At 35.7% G+C, this 17,525-nt stretch overlaps 2 protein-coding genes and 1 pseudogene across 6 annotated transcripts; 1 reads left to right on the forward strand and 2 right to left on the reverse strand.

Moving 5' to 3' along the window:
- Positions 1-909: 909 nt before the first annotated feature.
- On the reverse strand, positions 910-5,730 carry LOC105180374 (calcium-transporting ATPase 12, plasma membrane-type-like). Of its 3 annotated transcripts, none has more exons than XM_020691678.1 (4): positions 5,228-5,730; positions 4,730-5,000; positions 1,508-4,255; positions 910-1,174 (listed from the first exon to the last, which is right to left on the reverse strand). In XM_020691678.1, the coding sequence occupies exons 2-3, from the start codon at positions 4,980-4,982 to the stop codon at positions 1,536-1,538; spliced, it is 2,973 nt and encodes a 990-aa protein (XP_020547337.1). In that variant the 5' UTR covers positions 4,983-5,000; positions 5,228-5,730; the 3' UTR covers positions 910-1,174; positions 1,508-1,535. The 3 variants fall into 3 exon arrangements, with proteins under 3 accessions (XP_020547337.1, XP_011069329.2, XP_020547336.1); XM_011071027.2 differs by having other exon boundaries at positions 4,730-5,097; XM_020691677.1 differs by having other exon boundaries at positions 4,730-5,117.
- A 4,490-nt stretch (positions 5,731-10,220) lies between these two features.
- Positions 10,221-13,751, forward strand: LOC105155174 (UPF0481 protein At3g47200-like). 3 transcript variants are annotated; one of them, XM_011071028.2, is made up of 2 exons: positions 10,221-10,608; positions 11,861-13,751. In XM_011071028.2, the coding sequence occupies exon 2, from the start codon at positions 11,930-11,932 to the stop codon at positions 13,241-13,243; it is 1,314 nt and encodes a 437-aa protein (XP_011069330.1). In that variant the 5' UTR covers positions 10,221-10,608; positions 11,861-11,929; the 3' UTR covers positions 13,244-13,751. The 3 variants fall into 3 exon arrangements, with proteins under 3 accessions (XP_011069330.1, XP_011069331.1, XP_011069332.1); XM_011071029.2 differs by having other exon boundaries at positions 11,918-13,751; XM_011071030.2 differs by having other exon boundaries at positions 11,922-13,751.
- Positions 13,752-14,920: 1,169 nt separating this feature from the next.
- On the reverse strand, positions 14,921-17,518 carry LOC105155176 (annotated as a pseudogene).
- Positions 17,519-17,525: the final 7 nt, after the last annotated feature.

Below are 17,525 nucleotides of genomic sequence, written 5' to 3' on the forward strand. Positions count from 1 at the left end.
CCGCCATAACTAATTATAATTAAAAAAAAAAAAACTTCTTATTTGAACCATGTACATATATCGGGTTTTTAATCGAGACCCAGGAGTTCAACTAGGTTGAATTTTCTTTTTCTTTCTTTCTCTCCCTCTCTTTTTTTTTTTTTTATAATTCAACTACATACGGAGTTGGTGGAAAAATGGAGACAACAAAAAATTTAAATAAAACTGAATTTTATTAAATAAAAAATAATTAAATAATAAATATAATATATTTTTTGTATAATTAATATATAATTTTAAAAAATAATTAATCAAATAATAATATATTATATTTATTATATGATTTATTTAATTCAACTACATTTAATTTGAATAAAAGAAAAATTAAAACAGGAACCTGTAGCGATAATTTATCAAACTAGATTAAGATTCCTATGTTTCGAGGGTAGTCCAGAAACAGGGAAATTAATTGGCAAATTCAGCATATGTCAGGTCAGGACACTGAAAACCAACTCATCAAAAGAAAGCAAAAGGACAATTTAAACTAGTGGGTGACGAAAAGACGTAGGACAGAAAGAAAGTTGCCAAAAGGGTGGGACAGACATCTGTAAGGTCCTAACAGGTACAAGGCTATGAGGGGCAACAGGAAATTAAGGAAAGTACTCTATTAATTGGACCAAAAGAAGGAATATTCCAACCCCAGACCAAGACAGAAAATGATGGTTTGTTGGCTCAATCTCTTGCTTGGATTGGTGGACTTAAACTAGGGATTCTGACTAAGGGCTCTAAGTTGCTGTTTCCAGCAGAATTTAATGATTGATCAAGACAACATTCACACAATACTATGTCTGGTTTAGTGTCGGTATAGGCTGTATCTTGACAAATATTTCCCTTGTTTCATCAGTGAATAAATGCAACAGAGTGGAAACATTTACTAAACAGGTTGATGCTGCCATCAAACATATTAATTACCACAGCATGCATGAAGTTGGGTTCATGAGATCCTACTGTACAAATTCCATCAGGGATAGAGCAAGCATATATAGTTTTTCACCTGATGACGTAAATCATAACAAGAAAAGAAAGAGCCGGCGGGCCATTTGGAAGAGAGGATATATAGCCCACTTCAAATCGCGAATAGAATACCGCCGATTTGGAAGGGCTTTTTATTTCCTTCGAGCATGCATGCCTCCATCTGAAATTCAATGATACGGGAAACCCTGATCAGTACTTAAGCTGAACTTAAACTATGTGTATTCCTAGGACTTCATGATAATTTCAGATGTACTGCTATAACATACGATACACCAGGGTTGTTTGTGTGTCTGTGTCCGTGAGAGAAAGAGAGAGAGGAGGAGGAGGACGAGGAGAATGAGTGTGTGTGCGCGTGCGCGTGCATGTGTGTGTGTTTGTGAGAGAGAGAGAGAGAGTGGAGGAAGAGGAGGATGAGATTGTCTCTGTGTGCGTGTGTGTGTGTGTGTGTGTGTGTGTGTGTGTGAGAGAGAGAGAGAGAGATGTTAAAAGTTACCCTTTCTCAGTTCTAGTCCTGCAAGTATCTAAAAGAGTAGACTGATAGCTGGTGTATCTGGGACTGGTATGCATTTGATGAGCCAGTCAAATGGCCAAGAGAATGCTGCAATTCCTATACATGCTGCCCATTGCTTCCATTTCAGCCGCTGTGTATGGGCAAACCTATTCAAAATTTCCACCAAGATAACTTGAAGAATGACAATGATCCAAGTGATTACTATAAACCATCTGTTCTTGAGCATCCCAGCAAACACATTCTTTTCCTCAAGCTTCCTTGCGCTGACCAGGTTGAAAACTTGGCAAAAGACAAAACTGTTGAATATAAGTGTGGCAACTACTTCTTCACGGACACCAAAGATTGATTCACCTTTGAACTTTAAGGTCAAGATTACAACTATTTGATACAAAGCTTGGGCTATCATGTTTCTCCACATGATGTTTGTGATAAGTATTCCAGCCTGATGCACTGGTTGCTTCATGAGTGCCTTTGTTGGTTTATCGGTAGCAAGGGCAAGAGCCCCCAAAGTATCCATAATGAGATTCACCCACAATAGTTGAGCAATTGTTAGTGGTGCATTACCGGATGAAAGTATTGTTACCGTGTAGATCACTAGAAATGCCATATTTGCTGTGAGCTGGAACTGGCTGAATTTCTGAATGTTGTTGCGAATGCATCGACCCCAGCGCACAACTTTGACGACATTGGAAAAATTGTCATCCAAGATGATGATGTCTGAACATTGTTTTGTCACTTCAGTGCTTTGCGCTCCCATTGCAATTCCTACATTAGCTTCCTTTAATGTAGGAGCATCATTTGCGCAATCACCGGTCACTGCAACAACATGGCCGTTCTCTTTCTGCAGCAATTGCACCATTTTAAGTTTGTGCTCATCAGATGACATCGCCATTACCGCAACGTCTCCAACCCGCAGCCTTTGTTCATCTTCTGTGTAGTTGAAGAATGCCTCCGCTTCCACCACCAATCGTTCACTCACCTCCTCTCCAGGAGAAAGAATTCCACATTCCAAGACCACGGCTCTTGCCCTAGAGACATTTTCACTGGTGACCAACTTGACATGGATTCCAGCACGTCTACAAATTTGAAAGGCTTCCCTTATACCAGGGTGACAATGATCTTCAACCCCCAGAAGTGCCAGCAGAATTAAATTAGTATCAGGTATCCCTTGATTTGCTGCTTCATTCTCATACTCATCTTCTGAAAGCTGCCTATGAGCAAATGCAACACACCGAAGCCTGCTAGAAGCCATTTGTACAATTATCTCAAGGAATCTTCCCCTCTCTACATTACTAAGGGCTATCATATTTCCAGATGAATCATAGTAATGGGAACATAATGGAAGAATGCTATCAGCATCCCCTTTCCAGTGTAAATGGATTCTGTTGTCTGCTTGATTTCTCAGTGAAATGCCTATTCTCCAACTCTCCGAACAGGATGGCTTCACATTGAGAATTGAGAACTGTCTGATATTTTCCATTTCCATGTTCCATCTCAGGACAGCCCATGACCGAATTGTTTCATCAATTGGTGTAACTGGGAAAAAGTTGTGGACATGAGCACTGGTGTGCCTGATTCCCTGGAAGAAGAGTTCAAGAACATTGGCTGCTATGGAAGTGTAACTTCTTCCTTCCATGGAGTCTGCACCGACAAAGAATCTAGGCACCCTCATGATTTGGTTTGCTGCAATAATCCTTTTCATATCTGTGCATATGGTTTTTACAGAAGCCAGCACCTCACAAGCAGATAGGTTTCTTACCACTGCTTGATCAGCCATCATTCTTTTGGTAGAATGAGCAAGAGTAAGGTTGATAGCCAGAGACAGTCCTCCTGGAATTGCTACAACCAAGATAACCACAGCAGTAAAAGTGATGTCCACCAGAGAATTGATTAAATCATCAACCTTCGTCCTGCTGCCAGTGAATACTACATTCCCAAACTCATCTCTGGTCTTTCCTGTAAAATACCCAACTAGCAGCCTGACAAGAACCAACAAAGCCATTGCTAAACCGAACATACCCAAGATCAAAGTCAGCTTGCGTGACTGGTCATGAAGAGGCATTTCCTCTTTGGGATCCCGAGCAACTGTGCTCATCAATCTGCCCCAACTCGTTTTCATTCCTACAGCAGTCACAAGCATTGTAGCGCATCCATCAATAATCTTGCTTCCAGAAGACAGGAATGGGTTTTGATCATGATTGATTTCTACACGATCTCTTCCTGCCGTCATTCTTGATTCATCAACTTTTAAAGAGTGCCCTTCGATGAATAAGCCATCAGCAGGCACCTGATCACCATTCTTTAAGCAAACAATGTCACCGACAACAATCTCAAATATTGAAATAACATGCCTCCTTCCATTTCTCATGACATCTACTAGAATATTCTTGTTAAACTCAAAAAGATTGTCAAATTTCCTGTTCTGCCTGAAATTGCTGGTGGCTGAAATAGAAATAACAAGAATGATAGCAGCAAATATGCTTACGCCATCATACCATCCTTCTCCAGCCCCTTTTTGTTTGATACCTAGCACGAGGTATAGTGCAGCACACACCAGAAGCATAATATTTGTGAAATCCATGACTTCTATCTTGAGATAGTGGAAGAAACCCTTTGTAGGTGGCCTAGCAGGATAAGAATTTGATCCAAAAAACTCTTTTCTACAATTAATATCTTCAGAACTCCCATCTATACCATTTTGAATATGGGTTTCGAGAGTTGCAGCTACACCTATACCAATACATCAGTGGTTAGGTCAATCAAGTCACTCATTACAGGAAACTATAACTACATTGGAGACCTAATTTTGGAAACAGTAACTTAATGTATTTAATCATTTCTAATTAATTCGAATTGGAGAATAGTACATACTCATTTTTTGACTTGCCTCATGCATTTCTACAAGGGTTTAATGCAGTTTACCTCTCTCTATGGAAAAATAATAATAATAATAGGAGGGTAATTTGCTCATTGTAATATCACAAGAAAATTACTTGCAACTTTCCCATTTCTACAAAGAAAAGATTGCATATTTACTAGTACAAGATTCTGCAAGCATGTGAAAATGAACTCAGATAACAACAAAGAGATAATGAATCTAGACTAGTTGTATCCCAGACAATTGAACTGCATTATATATTTATAATCAGTTTAGTGAAGATTAATTAGAACACACATCAAGCTTTCACTGATTTTTAACCCTACCTTGTACCCCTCCGTGTTCAATGAGCTGGTCCATGACTCTCCCCTCAACAAGCCCGCTGAACAGGCCCGGCTCGTGCCTGGTGTAGTCCGGCTGCTGAAGATTATTGGCTGGACCACTAACGACATGGAATTCCTGCATCTGAATAACAGCAACATCTTGCGGAGATGGGCCTTGATGGATCACCGAAACACTTTGGGGTGCGGGTTGTCTATAGCAATAGACAGATGATGAGGGCGTCCCGTTTTCGTCCATGTATGCTAATCTTGAATCCTAGCGATTACCCAAAAATTCATGAAATAGCAAAAATCTCTCCACCTTCTCCACCTATCTACTCTTGAGCCATTCTATACCCCTCCACTTTCAGCTTCTATAAAATGAAACGGCAAACTCGCCGAAAAAAACAAAGAGAGTGCAATAAATTCAGAAGAAGTAAAGAAATCGCAGGAGAGATGTAACCTATATGCAGTCGAAGCATGTAATCTCCAGCTTAAACATACCTGTATATTCGATCCTAAACTCGACGCGCCCGTAGCGTTCGAACGTAAGCTCAACGCGCCGCTGCTGTAAGGACCGCGTGGTCGGGGTGGCGGTGGTGATGGTGGTGGTGGTAAGTGTTAAGGTCGATTTTGTTAGAAACTACAATGTTTTGGTTTTAGAAGGTCTAGTTCACTTTTCCGGTCTCTCCAGAAAAACGCGTTGCAAAAGAGTTCTCTTTTCTCACTTTTGTTTCTTGAGGGGTGTAATAGCTGTGGGGTAGCTAGGTTAGAATATTCCAACTTTTCAAGGCTTTCTAACACTGTTGAGCTTCATTTTGAGGATAATTAACAGGAAATAACGGTACTAATTAATCTTACAAGAAATAAAATGATTACTTTGCAAATTGTTTTCCCATAAAAGTTCTCTTACATCAATGTAAATCAGATAAAATTTAGGATGAAACAAGGAAATGAAGACAAGAAATTAGGCTAATCCCGATTCAAAAGTCACACTTTAGCAACATCAATCAGGAGGTCTAATTTTTGTGGTGTACATAATGTGGTGAGTATTAGATTAATAAAGCAAAAACAAACCTAGCTGGGGCAACTTCCTAGTTCTTTCCTGGATTATGAAGTATAGCTGTATCAAAACACCTCGCCTTTAATTTAACTTTAGGACACACGTCCATACTTTTCTACACTAATTGTATCTCTTGTAAATATTTTCTTCAAAATAACCTTTAATTTTTTATTGTCCGAAAACACAAATATTCTTGTTGAGAGGAAGTCTCCTGGAAACTACCTTTTAGGGTTCCTGTCTTGAGGAGATATACATATATATATGGTCAGAGTTGGAGGAAAGTTAGAATAGCTTAAAACGTCAAAGATATTTTATTTAGTGTGGGTTTTTTGTATATATATATGACACGACAGGAATGGTGGCCGCACGAGGCGGGAATAGATAGACGGGATTGTGCGATTATTAAGTACAAAATAAAGACATGAAAGTTCCGAAATAATTATTGTTGTTGGAGTGAAAATAATAAGACATGTGTGTCCCAATGAAAACATCATGATTTCTTCTAAAAAATTTAAAATATATATATACATTATTATTATTATTATTATCTATAAAAGTATGAATAGTTTTTTCTTGTAAGTTACCCTTGTAATTAATATTATTTTTTTAATGATATACTTATTAATTCCTATTAACTACTTTTCACATTATTCATATTTATTCTATTTATTACTTTTCATATTATACTTATTTACTCATTATTTTTTATTACTTATATTCATAATATAATACACTTACTAGATAAAAAAAAATAATCCTATGATACAACACGAAAAGACTCTAAAAAATCATGAAAATGAAAAGGATTTAATGTTGAGAAATTTCCTAGCACATATATTAATGATAATTAGTTAGATCGCTTGACATATTAAAATTATTAGATGACAAATGAAAATCAACTAAATGAATTATCATGTAACTAGGCAAAACATTTGAAGAGTTACAAAGGCAAAATTAAGAAAAAATTAGCAAGTAAATTTTTTATTACTAATCTATATTATTTAATATAAGAAATTTACTTGCTAATAAATTTCACAATGAAAATTTACCTACTAAAAATTTCAGCAAGACAGTGTTTAAAATATATATTAAATAATACATATTAGCATAAAAAAATTTACTTTTAATATAATTAATTTTTTTCTCTAACTATTGAGTCATTTTCTTATAGTAAGACTTTCTTTTATCATGTTTGTGCTTTTTACGTTTCAAACATAGTTATAGTTATTCATTTTAGGAGTAAAAAAAGATTTAGCATAAATTTTCATATTTTGAAGGGGTCTAATATTTGTAGAGTAAAATTTTGCTTGGACTTTTTTTTTTTTTTTTTTTTGAGTTGATTTCTGTGATGTTTTTCAATTTAATTTTTGAAATAGTTTAATTGTTAAAAAGTCTACGAGAACTTAAACTAGATGTAGTTATAGTAAAACCATAAAGAGAACTATAATATAAAAAATCTTATTGTAAAATAAAAAATGTGTTAAAATATACTTAAGTTGACCACTTGAAATTGTACCAAAAAGAGCAACTTTTTGTTAAGCAAAATTTTAGCACACTTTTTCAAAAACTTTTGAACTAAAAAGAGATAAATAATTGCATTTTCAAACATATATGTAAGATAAATTTCAAAACAATATTTTATATTTTTATTTTTCCCAAGATTCACAACATGTCATGTCAAGATCATGACCATAATTGATTATCATCATTTATTTAAGATCAGTTTTTTTTAATCATTAGATGATTTTTATATATTCATCATTCTTTTTTTCTTTTAATGAACATAAAATATAAAATATGACATGAATTTAAGCTCCACAATCCACCAACATGAAGAAACGTTGGGCAAATCAAGAATGAAAAGAATCAACCAACTTGTTCTACGTACTAGTCTAGAATACTGAATAATTTTAAAGAAAGAGATAGGAAAGAAAAACAACAAATAGGGGGCGACGTCCAGGATAAAATATTTGCTCCAATGCATTATTTTAAACTGTCTCTTTTTGCGAGCTACTAGTCTTCGCTTGTCACTGATTTCCCGTGTTTTTTTTTGATTTGGTAAATTCATTCGTCCAATCAGGGACACTAATGCGATCATGACCCTTGTGGCAAAATACAGAATGTGGGAGTAATGGGTTGGGGGAGTTGGTTCATTCTGATTTGTCCCATGGGCTCATTCGGCTACCCCATGTGTGAAGCCATTACAAAGTTGGGGAATTTTTTGAAAGTCCCAATTGGGCCTAATTTGGCGTAGTTAAGAATTAACAAATATTATATTTTACGTCCTATAAATTAATTTTTTATAATTTTAGTTTGAAGTTTTAATTTCGTTAAATTTTTTTTATAGAAATATAACATGCACAGCACGAATTCCGTTAAATCTTGATGGGTGTCAACTGATAGTTTCATAAAAAAATTAATGTAATTAAGGTTCTGGATTAAAATTGTAGAGTTTGTAGAGTTATAAAATGCAATATGTTGAATTTAAAATAATATAGCAAGGGACAAACACTAGAAGAAATATGATGTTAGGGATTGTGGTGGTAATTATGAATTCTAAAGAGTGTGTAAGTATGAGTACAAGTATTAGGGATTGCAATTTGGAAGCGGTTGGTGTGGAGTGGGTTTGTCAACATAGAGATTCCAAGCATGCACCAACAAGTGAATTGAAGTAGGATCCATATCCAAAACATCAACCCATACCCAAGATCTGATTATGACTCCAAAGTCCATCCAATAGAACCCATCCACATCCAAGTACTATGATTCTTGTGGCAAAGTGTGAAACAAGCACAAAGCATGTTGTACATATTTCCCTTTTCCAAGAATTATGGACACGTTCCCGACTTTGGGTTTTCCAGATTCAAGCGTTACACCAAACTCGGGTGTAATAGGAAGCCCAAAACAAAACAAAACTGAACAATATCTCGAGTAAAAACTTCATGTGCAAAGAGCTCATGCAACTGAAATTACTTTATCACCAACTTCAATCATTACTCTTTATTTTATATAATGTATTTTTTTATTTCACCTTAAATTAAACTTCAACCAAATCATATTTCTTTTGAGTAAAGTAATTAACTATGATGCTTATTGGAATTCAACCACACCATAAGGATCGAAAAATTTTAATAAAAATTCTCAAATTATCAAGGGACTAATCTGTAAAATATATACTTAATTCTAAATTTTTTATTTAAATTTTATATATTATGTTTTTTCATTTCAAATATAAAGTCTAACAAAATTATTTTGGAGACAATACTATAATGTGTTTAATTATTCATTAAAATTATACTTATTATTTAAAAAATAAAAATAAATGTCTCAATACAAAAAATTACTTAACATAAATATATATTATATTTCACTAACAAACAAAATACTATATACATACACATATATTTACTAAATATATATATTAAAAGACATGATTTGACAATGAACAGTATCTTTTGTCTCCCAAATCTCAATATCAAACCTACACCACTTATTTTACAATATTTTATATTATATCAAAACGCAAATCCGAACATACCATCTATCTCAAAACACATACTAACTTATCTCTATTTTTCTCTCTCTATCTCCAAAACATCAAAACAAAAACACCCAAAACATTAATCCAAACATAATGATCATATTTGAGGAGATTTAATGCGTGATTAGAGGATGAGGTAGACTTTCAAACGCAAGTAATACGCTCATGTAGCTGGCTCAGTTGCGTACAAAACGCGATGATAGTTAAAAATATGAAAGGGACGTTGGTTGAGGTTGATACAACACAAGCCAAAGAATCAAATTGGAACAATAAAATAGAGACAAAAGAGTGAGGTAGGTTTACTTTAGAAAGCTCCAAAGACCAACGTAGGCCCTTTGCAATAAATAAATTAGGTCCAACCAATGTGAACCTGCCCACCACTCGGAAAAGCAAATCCATGAACTTGCCAGGAAACTTCCGCGAAGTTTCCTATTGAATTAAAAAATCATCCAGCATTAACTTGGGATATTAAAGTCCAATTTGCAGAATATTATATATTTGGTGGAATTCATTTTAAACAAAAAACTTGATAGGAATAATGCAAGGATCACATCAAAGTCACTAGAATGCCTCCAACTATTTTAAGAATTCGTGCATTTTTATTGAGAGCTCAAACTTTTGATTGAAAGAGTCCAATTATTTATGTTATTTTTATATAAGTAATAAACATTTACCCTCAAATTGTACATACAAAGTCCGGATTCTTTATAATATTTATTTACTAAGTATTCCTAGAATCAATCTATATAACTTAAGCATTAAAAGATTATATTCCATCATCGTATCGAATGCTTTCTTATTTTTTTGAATGCCCAACTTCAAGAACTAATTATAAAGAAAAAAGCTAAATAAATTCATTTCTGAATTCTTTGTTTTCTATTTCTTGTTGAGAAAACACTAACTTGAAAATTTAGGTAAAAAAAAATTCATCTCACTTTATTTACACACTGATATTACATTTATATAACCTTATCTTGCACCAATAATCCACAGAGTCAAAACCCACATTATCTATAAAGGAGGTGAAAGTGAGCAAAGGCAATGTTTTGCAACCTTCATCCTGAGTACTCTGATTACTTCGTCGCTAATTGCTGAACAACTTGCGACCATCAGCGCCAGATTTTGACTCAATCTTGGTGGTCTTTCATTCAAATCCTTCTTGCTCATGGTTCAACAACAGGTAAAACTATTTGAAGCAGTGGCTATTTGTTCATTTTACTCTACGGCAAAATTAGAAATGTAGCCGCCCATCAGTAACCAGATCTGCAGTTCGCCAACCAAGTAAGTTTCTGCCGACACTGAATTACTTTTGTGTGTTCAATGATTTTGGAACCAAGTTATCTCTTTTGTCATTCTTGTTTGTTTATGTAGTTCTTGAGTTGTTTTCCATTTGGAAATCCCTTTCAGGAGTAATTTGCTAGTTACTGAAATCTTTGAACTTTCAAATCTAAGTCCTTCATCCAATCCGATGATGATGAATCCCTAGTCCAAGTCCTCTTTCTCCAAGTTTTCTCGCTTTGTTTTTTTATCTTTTAATCAGGGTTAATTGTTCCTAGTTTTTAGATTCTGCAATTTGTGAATTCTAATCAAATGGCTGGTGTACTATGTATCCCTTCTTTTTCTTTTTTTTGTTTGAAGCAGTGACTAACTCTGATTATAATTATTCATGTCAAATATCAATACCTAACAAAAATTATTACAATAATCATATCCAGATTAACTGTATCATATATATAAATGAAATTTAAACAAAGCCTATTATGCAGTAGAACAACACCCCACATGCATAAAGCATGTTTCGAGTCCCTGACCTCTGAGTCATGGGTCTCAAACTTCGCCAATTGAGCTAGGCGTCATCGGCAGTGTTGTAGGTATCTTAATTTGTTTTCCCTTTTCTTTATTCTGGATATATAAATGACTATTCTTTATAAATTACAACAGTTAAATTACAGAGACTCATAGCTACCTCTGGTTTAGAGTTGTAAGATGAAGCATATTTTTATAACTTAAATCAGTTGGAAAAGCAAATGAAATTTGTTAGTATCTCTAACTTCTTCCTTTAATAAATTGTTAGGGAAAACTTTTGGTTATTACAAGGACATATCTTGAGGTTTGTTCAATATACCATGGTTCAAAGTATCGGCCATTGTCGTCGACATATCCTGATCGGCATCAAGAATATCAGTTGATATCTGTTATTCTCAAATTATATATATCGGTGATAATATTCGATAGTATCGAATGATATTACTGATACAATGATACTATAGGAGATAATGTGTAATACATCATAGTCACGAATACAGTATCCTTTTAATCAATTTTACACTACTTTTTTCAAAAACTCTTTGGAATATATAAATGCAATAATTTACACTATTTTTGTTTTAAAATGCTTTGTAATATAATATATTTAATTCATTATTATATGTATTAAGTGTGATATGAAGTGCATAATATTTCTTGCTTGTCCATTTTCATCTATTCCCATACTATATTATTCTTATCAAGATGTTGTCTTTCTTTATTGTAGCTCCTTCTCTTCATTTGTCTTACTTCACAAAAGCCTCACTGCATTTGTTTCTATTAGCAAGAAATTCAAATGGCTGAGGATTCCGCCAAAGAGATTGCTCTTGAAATCAAGCATATGCTTGATTGCTCACGTTCTCCAGCCTTAAAGCCCTCTATCTTTAAAGTTGATGATCATTTGCGGATTCCTGGGAGGGACAACGATTATGATCCAGAAATACTGTCGATTGGTCCTTATCACCATGGGAAATCTGGTTTACAAAATATGGACCAGCACAAGTGTTGGTACTTGAAGCAACTTCTTAGTCGTAAAAATGAGAGTGTCGAAAGATATGTCATTGCCGTGGCAGCAATGGAAGAAAGAGCACGGAGATGCTATGCCGAGCCTGTTGATCTTGACGTTAATGAGTTTATCAAGATGATGGTACTTGATGGCTGCTTCCTCATTGAATTACTGCGCTACCATAGTCTGAAAGATCTGAGAGTTGCCAATGACCCAATTTTCAAAAATGAGAGAATCCTTAGTCAACTGCGCCATGACATTATGTTGCTTGAGAATCAGCTTCCTTTCTTTGTCCTAAATCAGCTATTCAACATGACTAAAATAGAGGATTCAAGAGACGACATAATTGGTCTTACCTTGTGCTTTATCGATGGCATGTTTCTGAACATCTCGGTCTCAAAAGTCTACCAGAAATTACCAACGCAGAATATTGACCACCTTTGCAGCTTGATACATGAAATTTGTTGTCTTCCGTTTGCCGGGACAATCTTACACAAGAATTTCGGAAGTAATGCATGCCAAAATTGGGAGAGCATACTCTCCGTCTCAGGGCTCCAGGAGGTTGGAATTAGATTCCAAAAGGCAGAAGGAACAAGTGGTTTCATGGATATGACATTTGTAAACGGGGTGTTGAGAATTCCACCATTGAACATATTTGATGAAACAGAGTCGCAATTCAGAAATCTCATTGCATATGAACAGTACCTGCCAGATTGTGAAGCAAGATATGTCTCAGACTACACGTTCTTTATGAATTGTCTCATTAACACACCCGAGGATGTTAGACTGTTGCGCAATTATGGAATCATTGGAAACTGGTTGGGCGACGATAAAGAGATCTGCGAGATGTTTAATCGACTAGGGAAAAATATCCTCACCTCTACCAAATTCAGTTACTCTCATATTTTTAATGCTGTGAACTGGGAATTTCAACGTCGATCTAACAGTTGGATAACAAATTTGCGGAGGAATTATTTTGGTAGCCCGTGGTCAGTCATCTCATTACTTGCAGCCTTTGCATTACTTATCCTAACCTTGCTTCAGACTCTGTATACCATACTTTCCTACTACAATCGTGTAGGTAAAGTGCAGCAGATCTCGTGATCCCTCAGAAAAATTTTAAATTTGCTAATGTCATGTTGTGAATGTTGAATCCAGAATCTGTGTGGGATGTTGTTTTGTTCTCGTAAGTGGATTCAGACAGTCGCCTTGTGCTGCTAACGACGAAAAGAATATGTGGTTAGACTGTATGACAATGTGTGAGATTTCTATTTCAAATCTGGAAAAGCCTCTCTCCTAGTTTCTAATGTCTACTAGTAAAATGCTACCTGCAGTTTCCGGAGCCATAGCCGACGAATTTTAGCCCGGTTCCGTTCTGTAAGAAATAATTACCAGTGAAGTAGAAGTAAAAGGAACACCCTGCCTAATATTTTTATGTTAAATCGATTGGAACAGAGATGCAAATTTTTAGTTTGTTGCCTATCGATTGAAACAGGGATGCAAGTTTTTAGTTCGTTTGGACATGGCTAATAACTTACAAACATGTCCCGTTGCGATGAAGGTCATTGTTTGAGCCTTCGAGGTATTTGCTTGTTTTGTTGAAGCATAATTGTTAGACATGAAAATGGTTTCTCTAGCTCCGGCAGGAGGGTGGTCTTGGGACTCATATGTCACTTTAGTTTCACCCCGTAAGTATGTGACTTTTTCGTTAAATAATCAATAGTGGGATTAATCTTGTAAAAACATATAGAAGTGCGGGACTAAAATAATTATTTCTAAAAACAAGAGACGAAACTTGCAAAGAATTTTATAATTTGGAATTAATATTGCGTTGCAGTTACTCAGCGCTTTCGGTACAAATATGGAAAGTGCATGCTGGTTATATACAGTATTCGAGAAGGAAACAAATACGTCAATGATATGTAAAAAATAAATTAAAATGTTTATGGAATGAGAATAAGTGCAAAAAGAGAAAAAGAAGCAAAACATAAATTGGATTTTAAGTTTTGCAAACGAGAGGGAGAGAGAGAGATGAAGAAACGGGAAAAATCGGGTGCAGTTGATGGCCGAAGGAGTTCTCTCACATTCAGAGGTGATTAAGGAGTCTGCGTGCAGCTAGCTAGCGGCCCATGCATTTCAATCTATATCTGCAGTGATAACGTTCCAATACATGAGAATGCATGCATGCGTACTGAAGTTGGTTAATGAGATGGATATGCCAGCAACTATTTCTGTACATGCATGAACCCCATCACTACGTTCAAGATATTAAGCAGGGTGCATGATATGAATTCGTACCAACACTGTTTTGGGACTTCATCTATAAGGATCTTGTGGAGGTGCTGACTTTTTTTTTTCTTTTTTAATTTATTTGAAACATAGTCCAAAGTAGCGGTATCCGCTATAAGCGTTGTTCCACATCAAATGTGGCATAGTATGATCTTGTCGACTATACTAAAATAATGCATTATAGAATACTAAAAAACTATAAAAATTTAATAAATAACAAAATCAAGTGTAATCAACATAAAATATTACTAACGAGTGTAATTAAGAAGTTTTAAAATAAAATTTAATAAAAACATTATTTTCAAGGTTGAAGTTATAGTAAAAAAATAATTTATTAGCAAAAGTAATAAGAAAACAAAGTAAATCATATTGCAAAGAGTTTTAAAAGGAAAAAAATAACATAAATTTCATGAACGTGTACAATATTCGCGATAATGTGATATTATCATAAAATATATCCTAATATGACTGGTAATGTTATTGTATCAACAATTTTCAAGTTATGATTATTTACGGTATATACATATATTCAGAATATAATAATTAGTATATATTAGTTGACCTTGTCGATCCCAATATGTATAGATCGATATTTGATGGTTTGAACCGGGAGTCCGCTGCTGGTGCGGAGTTTCACATCCATCTACCATAGTAATACGTATTCCGCAAGCAAAAAAGACGTGGTTAGACCCACATACAGATTAGTTTGTCTAAGGTCTTAACAAAATAATGACTAAGCTCTCGTGAGATCTTGCCATAAATCATTTCACGGATGCAAAGTGGGTTTGTCAAAGGCTGAACAGATGGTCATAATATATTGTTTAGCTCAGGAGAGATATATATAGTACATATGTGATCTTGAAACTCAGACATGACAAAGGCATACGATAATGTGAGATGGGTTTTTTGGTATCGCATGTAGAGAGGTCAATTTGGATTCCCAGAGTTGTTGCAGGTCTTCTTTTTAGAAAAATATCCTCTAGAGGCTTACGCCAAGGTGACGGCGTTGTTCATTATTGCTGCTGAGTGTTATACAGGGGCCGGATCGAGTAATCTCTCCAAAATGATGTTTCGATGTGGTATGATTCTGAAGGTGGATTTGATACCTCTCATTTGGCTAATTATGACATTCATATGTAGTAATAAGCATGGCTTGCAAAGACTGGAGGAGGATATGAAGACATATCCTGCCAATTGATTTACATATAATGAATTCATTTCCGGTGGACAAAGAAAGATACCAAATTTACAGGTATAATGTGTTCATGGCTACTCAGAATTCTTTTCAAGCAATTGCCAAGAACCTGCACCGCTATTAAAGGGCACAAAAAGGCAGTTTTATTGGATGAGCTGGTTGGAAAGATGTCGCATGGATTAGATGGGAAAAGCCGATCCTCTCGCATCACGCGGCAAAATGTTATTACTTCAACCTGGTGATCATTATAAAGTTTGATTTCATTATAAATTCTTGACAGAGTGTATATTGCTGCAATCTCACTATATTTTGGCAGTGCATCAATTTCACCGTCACGAAGTTAATCATACTGGTTTTTCTTTTCGAAAAATGCAAAGAAATATTCTTATTTCATTGATTCTTATTAAGAAACATAAAAGCAATGTCTCAAGAACAGTATACAGATCCAAACAAGCATGACTGTAATAATGAAAATTCATGACTGTTTTCACATGAATTTCAGTCTCTACAACTTAAGACAACTAAACCATGGTCTTTCAGGAACTGGTATGAACTTGACAAGAAAACCAATTGGCCAAGATGCAGCTGAAAAGGCTATACAAACTGCCCATTGCCTCCAATTCAGCCTCTCTGTATCAGCAAACTTGTTCAGAAACTCCACCATCACTACTTGAAGACCTACAGTTATCCCAATTATCCCCATAAACAACTTGTTCTTGTGTATCCCTTCAAAGACATTCTTCTTCTCAATCTTGCGCGCATTGAATTCGTTGAATACTTGACAGAGAACGAATGTGTTGAAAATCAGCGTTTCGTTTACCTTCTTGCTGACACGAAATATGTCTTCACCCTTGAAATGTAGCGTCAAGAGAACTGAAATCTGGTACAGGGCTTGTGCAAGAAGATTTCTCCACATTACGTTGGTGATGAGCGGCTCGTTTCGGCCAACTGGCTTCTTTTTCATGAGTTCTTTGGTGGGATTTTCTGTAGCAAGAGCTAGTGCCCCTAATGTATCCATTATGAGATTCACCCACAACAGTTGTACTGCTGTTAGTGGTACTTCACCAGCTGAAACTGCTGCTACAAAATTGATGGCTAGAGCTGCTACATTTACTGTGAGCTGAAATTGGATGAACTTCTGAATGTTGTTGTAAACACATCTCCCCCACCTCAAAACTGTGGCAACTGAAGCGAATTGTCGTCCAGGATGACAATATCTGAACTTTCTCTAGCAACTTCAGTGCCCTGGATTCCCATAGAAAGTCCTATGTCAGCTTCTTTTAATGCTGGTGCATCATTTGTGCCGTCACCGGTCACTGCCACAACATGGCCTTTCTTTCTCAGGCATTGCACCATTAGAAGTTTGTCGAGTGGAGACGATCTCGCCATGACACGGATCGTTTCAACTTTCTCCATGCGTTCCTCTTCTGTATAGCTGCGAAATTCCACGCCTTCCACCACTGATCCATCGTTCACTTCTTGATTGGGGCTAAGTATTCCACATTCCGTGGCTATGGTTCTTGCAGTGAAAAAATTGTCACCGGTGATCATTTTGACATTTACACCTGCATATTGACAGTCTTCCACAGCCTGCTGGGCACCAGGACGACATGGATCTTTCAGACCGACAAGGGCCAAAAGAGTCAAGCCATTGTCTGGTATCGTTTCCCGTATTTTGTTGCCAACCGGCTCTCCTGCTAAGACCTGCTTACATGCAAATGCAATGCACCGTAGACTGCTACAAGCCATACCTTGAATTATTTCTGCAAAGTTCAGCCTTTCGAAGTCGTCTAGGCTTGTGATATTTCCTTGAGCATCATAATAGTGAGAGCACATTGCCAGAATCATTTCAGCTGCTCCTTTCCAGTGTGCATGAACTGTACCCTCTTTAACATTTTTCAA

Source organism: Sesamum indicum, unplaced genomic scaffold, assembly GCF_000512975.1.
Source record: "Sesamum indicum cultivar Zhongzhi No. 13 unplaced genomic scaffold, S_indicum_v1.0 C00406, whole genome shotgun sequence".
Lineage (NCBI taxonomy): Eukaryota > Viridiplantae > Streptophyta > Magnoliopsida > Lamiales > Pedaliaceae > Sesamum > Sesamum indicum.

Coding starts and splice junctions, on each gene's coding strand:
- LOC105180374 (XM_020691678.1), bottom strand. CDS start 4,982: ATGGACGAAAACGGGACGCCCTCATCATCTGTCTATTGCTATAGACAA. Junction 4,256..4,729: donor TGAACACGGAGGGGTACAAG/GTAGGGTTAAAA, acceptor GTATTGGTATAG/GTGTAGCTGCAACTCTCGAA.
- LOC105155174 (XM_011071028.2), top strand. CDS start 11,930: ATGGCTGAGGATTCCGCCAAAGAGATTGCTCTTGAAATCAAGCATATG.